This window comes from Eublepharis macularius, chromosome 5, assembly GCF_028583425.1.
Source record: "Eublepharis macularius isolate TG4126 chromosome 5, MPM_Emac_v1.0, whole genome shotgun sequence".
NCBI classification, from domain to species: Eukaryota; Metazoa; Chordata; class Lepidosauria; order Squamata; family Eublepharidae; genus Eublepharis; species Eublepharis macularius.
Genome location: NC_072794.1, coordinates 123,134,677 through 123,142,399, shown reverse-complemented (window position 1 = coordinate 123,142,399; position 7,723 = coordinate 123,134,677). Strand labels below are relative to the sequence as shown.

The following is a 7,723-nucleotide window of genomic DNA, read 5'->3' as shown; positions in this document are numbered from 1 at the left end:
AGCTTAGAAGGTCCCAATCATGTCCAACATAGAGCAATAGTTGCATGTTTCTTCAAGATCTATTACAAGTAAGATACAGAGGAGCATCTCTGAAAGTTCCTCATGCGAGGGAGTTGACCAAAGTGTACCTGATCCCCTCCCTTCCACCATCATATTATCTCTAATTTATTCCATTTTCACTCCTGCAACAGAGGGAGTGGATGGGGAAAAAACCATCAGGGGCACGTTGTGGTCTTGCAATACTATGATACAGTAGTCATTTTATCTAGTAAACTTTAATGGAAATTCAGTACAAAACAGTTAATAAAAATCCGACTGTCTTGGAAAAGCAAGAGTTCAGAAGCAAGCTTTGTTTTTCTAAATGCAATTCACAATAAACTTTAAAAGCTAGCTGGAAATAGAAATAGAGTGAAAAAGCATATTCAGCCTTGGTTTGAGAAATGAATGAAGAATTGGGAAAGTGGAATCCCTGCACTTGGCGCCTTTCCTCAGTCCACTTTTTTATTTCTGCTGCCCTGACAATCCAGCACCTTAGACACTTACAAAAACAGAGGAAATGCAGAACAGTCCCTCATTGTCTAAGGGAAAAGAAAACTTATTCTGAATTAATAATATTATTATTACAGAGTAATACAGAGTATTCCCATTGCATAATAAGGATGTCCTCCTTGGAAATTTGGGATGTGTGCAGGATTCCTGCTTCATCGCCTGAGAGACAGGAAATAGAGAGTTCAAACATGATTCCTTGAGTTGGGCTGCCACCCCCATTCCTATCTATCTGTATCTAAGTAGCACAAAGAGAGGTGATTTATTTGGGAAGGAAGAGAGCAGCAGTGCTGAGCCTCAATGCTCGTGTCTCCAGGCTGGCTCTACTTGTTGCTGAATGTGACTCTCACCTAAGTTGCGGCCTGCAGAGAAAGGGAGGAGGGGAAAGGGGTGAAGGAAGAAGAGACAAGTTTTGTTTGACACAGCAAAGTATGGTGCGACGGGGGATGCTTCACAGAAGAGGAGCTGATGTTGCCCGAGCTCCAGTGCTGTATTGTGAAAGCCGTATCATTAATGCCAGCAGAGAATTCTGCTGCTCCAGCACCCACAGTCTGTTCCCTTAGTGACCTTTATGTGCAGAACTTTTTAGAAAAATTATTGCTTTTTTATCCACAGACCCTATTTACGCCATGCAGTTTTGCAATCCCTGTCCCTTCAAGTATACTATAACATCCGGCAGTAAAAATCTATTCAAAAGTACACAGGCACCTGCTTAGAAACAGAGGAACAAACAGGGTTTGTGATCAAACAACCATTTACATGAGAAAGGAGGAAGTTATAACATTTTTAATCACTTCCAAATGCGCTGTATGGTTAAAGTTTTTGCCATATGGTTGCATACATTTTGGTAAATCTCCAGCAAGTCTCCTCCCCATGCATGGATTACACATTAGAGCCCAGCACAGGATTACCTGAGTGGATGGCCTAGAATCCTTGGAGAGCCCTGACTATGGAACGGCCTCTTCTGGAGCCCTGAGGTATTAGTGGCGATTAGCCAAGGTAGCAAAATAACTTCTGCACTGAGATGCTGTGCAGTGAGATGCTGTGCAGAAACAGTAATTTCTGTGGTACCACAGAGGGAGGAGGTCATTGCCTTCTGGAGGTATCTGAGCACTGTGGAAAACTGAAAGCTGCACTGAATGGACCTTTGGTCTGACTGTGCAGAACTCTTCTTACATTTTTTCAGGCTACTCCCCCAAACCTTAAAATTTTGTTAGCCACTGGACTGAAATTCTGCTGCAGACCAACACGGCTATCCACCTAAAACTATCCCTCTACACTGAAAATTCTTACACGCCAAAGAGACAACTGAGGTCCAAACATTGTCTCAGAGTCACTGTAGGCTCTTACCTGTTGGCTGACTATTCAAGCTGAGGGAACGGAGCTCTACAGACAGATCTTCATCCTCATTCTTCTCTTCCTCATACTGGTATCCTTTGTATGCACCATTATCCTGGCAGTACTTGATAAACCTGGAAACACAAACCAAAAAGTGGTATTTAAATACTAAGCCTAGGAAGCGATAAACTGAAAGGGTAACACCTTAGTTAGAAGGTGTTACCAGTTTAGCACTGCTCTTCCTACAAGGAGCTCAGGCTAGGCTGGTGGGCATAGTATTCCCCCTCCACCATTTTTTTCCTCAGAATAGCCTTGTGTGGTAAGTCAGTCTAAGAGACTATGGTCACTCACTACAGCAGATGACACATATTGATTTGAACCTGGGTCTCCCTGGTCTTACCACTACACTACACTGGCTCTCATAAAAAAGTACTTTTTAAAAATTCAGAACATGCCTCTGTGCATGCGATGTAACAGCCTTCAACACACCAGTGTCCTGGCCACTCCTCCCTGAAAATAAAGGCCCAGTTGGCCATCATAATTCTCAATACCCCTTTTTATTTCCATTTAAGGGTACCATATACCTTGTGGAAAAACTAGGAATTTGTATTTGACGTCAGGATGCTGAGTAATCCACTAGTCCACTCCACTCCACCCCCTTGACCTAGGTCTCTACAGACTAGTCTACCAGTCTACAAACCAAGAGTAGGTGCTCCTGGAGGGGGAGGGGAGGACAGCTCCTACTGACTTGTGCTAGATTACTTTCATTACATGGTTTAGCTAAGAACAAAACAAAAATCTAGGGTTACAACTTAAGCCGGAGCTGCCAAACAATTCCACCTGAACTCCAACTATTCTTCTGTATGCCAAGCAGAGTCCCATCAACTCATACAACTTTCAAGACACAGAGATACCCTGATGCTTATTAGACCATCTTTTATCTCTACAAGGATTTATGAATCCAGAGCACAACAGAACAACTGCACAGCTAATAAGGACCAGGGAGCAACACTCATTTCAACCCAAAGAGGAAGACTAAAATAAGACCAGTTAGGATTCAATTCACAGTTGCTGTTAACTGGGTCTCCAGAGTTTCCTGATTTTATTTAAAGCATTTTCATCCTACACATTAAACCACCACCACCACCACCTCTCTCCAAGATAGCTTACAATGTAACATAATAACTATAATAAAATTAAAAGACAAGCATGACCCTGCAACAAAACGCTGTAGATTGTGTTGTGGTAGGAGGGGGGTGGGGGCGGGGGCAGCAAGCTGTACTAGACTTTGGGGGGATGGAGATAGTGACATTGGGGGAAGGCAGGAAGTTGCACCAGGTGTGACTCTAAGAGCCAGTCTGGTCGGGGGGGGGGTACTTTTCTTCCTTTCTTCCACACCCTTATGATTCATTCTTATCCCCTTCCCATACTGCTCCTCCTCTTTCTCTTGCCCCCTTCACCCCTGCAACCCATTTTCTACCTCTCTTCCCCCTTTTACTCCCCATCCTCTCCCTTCCTTCTCTGTATCTCTCCCCCTTTCCCCTTTATACCTTTTTTTGCTCTCTTTACCCCCTCCACCCCATTCTCTATTTCTCTTCCTCCCCTAAGGCCTCCTACCACTTCTCTCTTCCCCCCTACCCTCCAGCCTTTCTTTGGGGTGGATTCAGGGAGGTGAGATTCCTTCCCTGCTCTACTTGTCCAACTTCCCTTCTCCCTCACTCTGCAGCCCCTCCCCCCCATTCTCCACCTCTCCTTCTACCCACCCTTACTCATTACTGTTCCCAGGCTGTGCTTCCACTCCGACACCTCCTCTGTCTGCTCCCTATGGCTCACACCCTTCTTTTGGTGGTGCAGGCTGCCAGCTTCCTAGCCTTGTCATGGACTGCAGTAGCAATGCCAGGAGCTAACTGGGCAGGCAGAGCAGACTCTGCTATATAACCAGTGTCCTGACTCTTCCACTGGCCCCAGCTGTTTTTTCTTTGAGCCAGGCTGCCAGGAGCTCCCCAATGCCACCTGGGGCTCACAGGGCCACTCCAGCACTCACCTCTTTCACTCTTCCTCCTGCTTTGGTGCAGTGGGTGTCTCCCAGCCTTAGAGAGAAGTGTCTCCTTTGGCAGCAACAATGACACTGGAGAAGGTGAGTGATGCATGCACAAGGAATGCACTGTTTGGGGGAGAGGTTAAACTTCCAATACGTTTTCCTAGGTTTTTGGATTTTTATGCCCAAGGTTACAGAACCATATGTCTTGTAGCCAAGTGGTCGAAACCTGCAGATATAACCACCTGCACATCAGGGCCACTTGACTATAAGATATGTGGTAATTCAAATACGAACCAGAAAACAGCAAGAATATAGGTAGTCATGTAAGAAAGAATAAACCTAAGAAATCAGTTAAAAGGGCATGTAAAATATTTAGCAAGAAATAAAGCTCCAGCTCCAGATCAACAGCAAGCAAAATAGTAAAGAGTCCAGTAGCACCTTTCAGACTAACCAACTTTATTGTAGTAAAAGCTTTCGAGAACCACAGTTCTCTTCGTCAGATGCTGCAATAAAGTTGGTTAGTCTTAAAGGTGCTACTGGACTCTTTACTATTTTGTGACTACAGACTAACGCGGCTAACTCCTCTAAGTATAAAACATGACATTTATATTTTTTGTATTGAGAAACCCCTCATAACCAAAGGCCCTAAACTATAGCTTACCTTCTTGGTAAATCCAGTTCTGGATACATGGTGCAGAGATCTGCACTTCTCTATCTGCAAGCCAAGATCTACAAGCACCTGCAAGCTGCAAACCTGCTGCTTTATTATTTATTTATTTTATTTTACTTATGTCATTTATGGTCCACCTTTCTCACTGAGACTCAAGGCGGATTACATAGTATGAGATTAGTACAATCAATTATACTAACATTAAAAGGGAAGGCAACCCCATCTATAACAGGCTGACTCCGTAAACGCTGACTGGCCTTGCTACCCTCTAACCATACATACATGCAGGGCTGAAATGCACGTGTTGTTGAGAATTCTAAAGACTACCCTGTGTGCTGACAGATGTCTCGGGCCTTCACTATCCGTGTCATCTTCCCAATCAGAAATAGCAATGGCTATTTGCTTCAGTGGGAAAACATACATGTAGCTGCCTTAGTACCCATTCTTCATATAGTCCATTACTGCCTCCAGGAAATGAGTAAGAACCTCCACTGTCTCACCTGCCTCAGTAGAAAAGAAGCAGAGCTGAGTGTCATGTGCATACTGAGGAGGCTTCTCTAAATTGAGTTCCATGTAGATGTTAAATAGAACAGGGAATCTCTAGCCCAGCTTATGCAGAGCAGAGACTGAAATTGGGGTTTTTTTGGTGGTGGTGGGGGGTAATGAAAATGGGCAAAAGAGTGAAGAAATTTAAAATTCTTAAATAAGGATGGTGCATTTTAATTGAAGGGGGGCTGGTCTTATTGTTTATTTTATATTGAAAATTGCCTTGAGAGCACAGTCCATTATTTTTAAAATACAGAAGTAAATACACTGCAAGGAAATACTTACTCGCCCCAGATGGGATCCTGCTTGAGAATAATGGGATTGCCTATGACAATCAAGAGTGCTTTGGATCTTGTAACAGCCACATTGAAACGCTGAGCAGAAAAAGCATTGAAAAGAGAATGAGAGAACATTAACAGCCTGGTCCACTGGTGGGGGGGGGGGAGTTGGTGGTTTGAAAGCAGCTGTTCTCTAGCACAAAACCACCACAGATTGGAAGGCTGACAAGCAGAGAAGTCAAAGCCCCGAAAACAGAACTGAGGTGCCTGATGGAGGAGAGTCAGGATAATCTGCTTTGCATATTGAAGACCCTGGCACTTCAGGGCATGGAGACTTTAATCCACACTGGTTATCTGTCAGTCCATGGTGACATTACAACAGAAAATAACTTGGGGGGGGGGGGAGAGCTCTGTCTTGCACTCTGAAGCGCTGAAGGGAGCAATTCAGAAGGCTTATATGCTCATTCAGCTGCAACAATTCCTGTCTGGCACTGTTGGTTGTGTCCTTTAAGCCAGGAGGTGGGAAGGGACAAGTACCTTTTCAGGATAGGCTCCTCCATTATAATCTATGCTGCCTCAACCAAGGCACATGGGATCTTTCCTGTGGGTTTCTGCCATCAGGCCTGTGAAGCCAGAGCAGGGGGTGAGCCAAGAGCCTGGTGTGCTTTTCTCTGAGATCCACACCACAATTCCAATTTAGCTCTGCTCTGGGAATTATAGGAAAGTGGCTCTGCAGACATACTCTTATGCCCAAGACAGGTAACAGAGCATGGGCCTGATTACCAGAGAAGAACTGGATGCTGTTGATGCTCCAGACATGCCCTGCGTCCCACAAGGCAATGAGGCAGTCTGAAGCAAAGGGAAAAGGTTGCAGGGAGAAGTGAGTGGAGTTGTACCTTGGGATTCTTCAGGAATCCAAGACTGAACTCTTCATCTATATAAAAATATTCACTGTTGCTGCGCACCGTGGAAATAAGCAACACACGCCGCTCCTGGCCTTGGAACTCTTCCACAGAACCCACCTAGAGGGAGAGGAAAGGAGAGCAGGAAATTGTCAGAGCCTCTTAACCTGAGTAACGCCATGTTTAACTCTGTAGCACTTAGTCTTCTTTCCCTCTAGGCCCCAACACCTGCAAGGAGCCGAGTCCATGGGAAAGGAAATCCTCTTATCTGTCTGTTCGACCTTGGCCAGCTCTACGTTCCTCTGAGAAGCTTTGCTATGCGAACTCAAGGGGGGAGGCTGGGCTTGGGAGTGTGAAATGTAACCACTTTCTTTTCATGAGTCATTCCTGACAATACTTTGGTTGGCCAGGATCTCTATCCTGGAATATGTACGTCTAGAGATGAATGCTGTTCTTCACAATAGACCTTTTTGAAATCAAAAGACCTTGTCTTCTTGCAGAAAGGGAGTGGAGCAAACTATCCTTTCTGGAATGACATAGTCTGACAGAAGTTTGTTTTACCCAAGACTGACATAGTCTTGGGTAAAACAAAACACAACACACACACACACAAAGAGAGAGTACCTTATGGATGAACAGATTTTGAACTCTATCCCACAAAAGCTTAAGCCACAATAAAAAGTGGCAGTCTTCAAGGTGCCACCAAACTCCTTTTAGTTTTTGCTGTACTAGCACAGCTACTTCTCTGGAACTGAACACCAGAAAGAGACTTCTTTAAAAAGTAACTTACCAGGTGATCCCAGAGACAAACAGGGCAACAAAGGCAGCTCCCGGGCAGGGTTGCCAGGACCAGAACGTAAGGCTTAATTTAAACATGACAACGACTGGAGCAAAAAACAATCCACTCATGGGACTTTGCACTAGCACAAAATTATGCTTAAACTGTGCTGCTACACATGCAAAGTCTGTTAAAAATTGTAGCAATACACCGTCACAATGTAGAATAGGACCATGTAGGAAGAGGAGTCTTAATCCTGCAAGCTCTTGCCATGGATAAAGCTAGAACTAGGGATGTGCACCGATTCGGGATGTTTTGGCATTCCCAAATCAGCCTCAGCATTGTTGAAGTGATTCAGGAATGCCGAAGCAAAGCTTACTGAAGCATTTTGGAATGCTTTGTTAAGCTTCGGGTAGCATGGAAGCAGTTTTTCTCTTTCCGTTCCTAAACAACGGTAAGAGGAAAGTGCTTCCGCGGCCAGCCACTTAACAGATATTACCTGGAATATAGCCGGCTGGGAGCATTTGAGAACTTTGGACCCACCTTTTCTTCATAAGAACTATGATATTCTACTTTTCCAAGTGACTTAGACAACAGATGAGCTTCTTATGGATCGATACTTTG

The 7,723-nt window shown here is 44.5% G+C and overlaps 1 protein-coding gene across 2 annotated transcripts in view; it reads right to left on the bottom strand.

Moving 5' to 3' along the window:
- Window positions 1–264: 264 nt before the first annotated feature.
- MOV10 (Mov10 RISC complex RNA helicase) overlaps window positions 265–7,723 on the bottom strand; it is a 69,725-nt gene continuing 62,266 nt past the window's right edge. For both annotated transcript variants that reach the window (XM_054981068.1, XM_054981069.1), the window contains exons 19-22: window positions 6,316–6,441; window positions 5,427–5,515; window positions 1,897–2,018; window positions 265–908 (exon numbers count right to left, since the gene is read on the bottom strand). In XM_054981068.1, coding sequence (XP_054837043.1) covers window positions 844–908; window positions 1,897–2,018; window positions 5,427–5,515; window positions 6,316–6,441 — 402 coding nt within the window. In that variant the 3' untranslated portion in view covers window positions 265–843. The remainder of the gene's footprint in view (window positions 909–1,896; window positions 2,019–5,426; window positions 5,516–6,315; window positions 6,442–7,723) is intronic.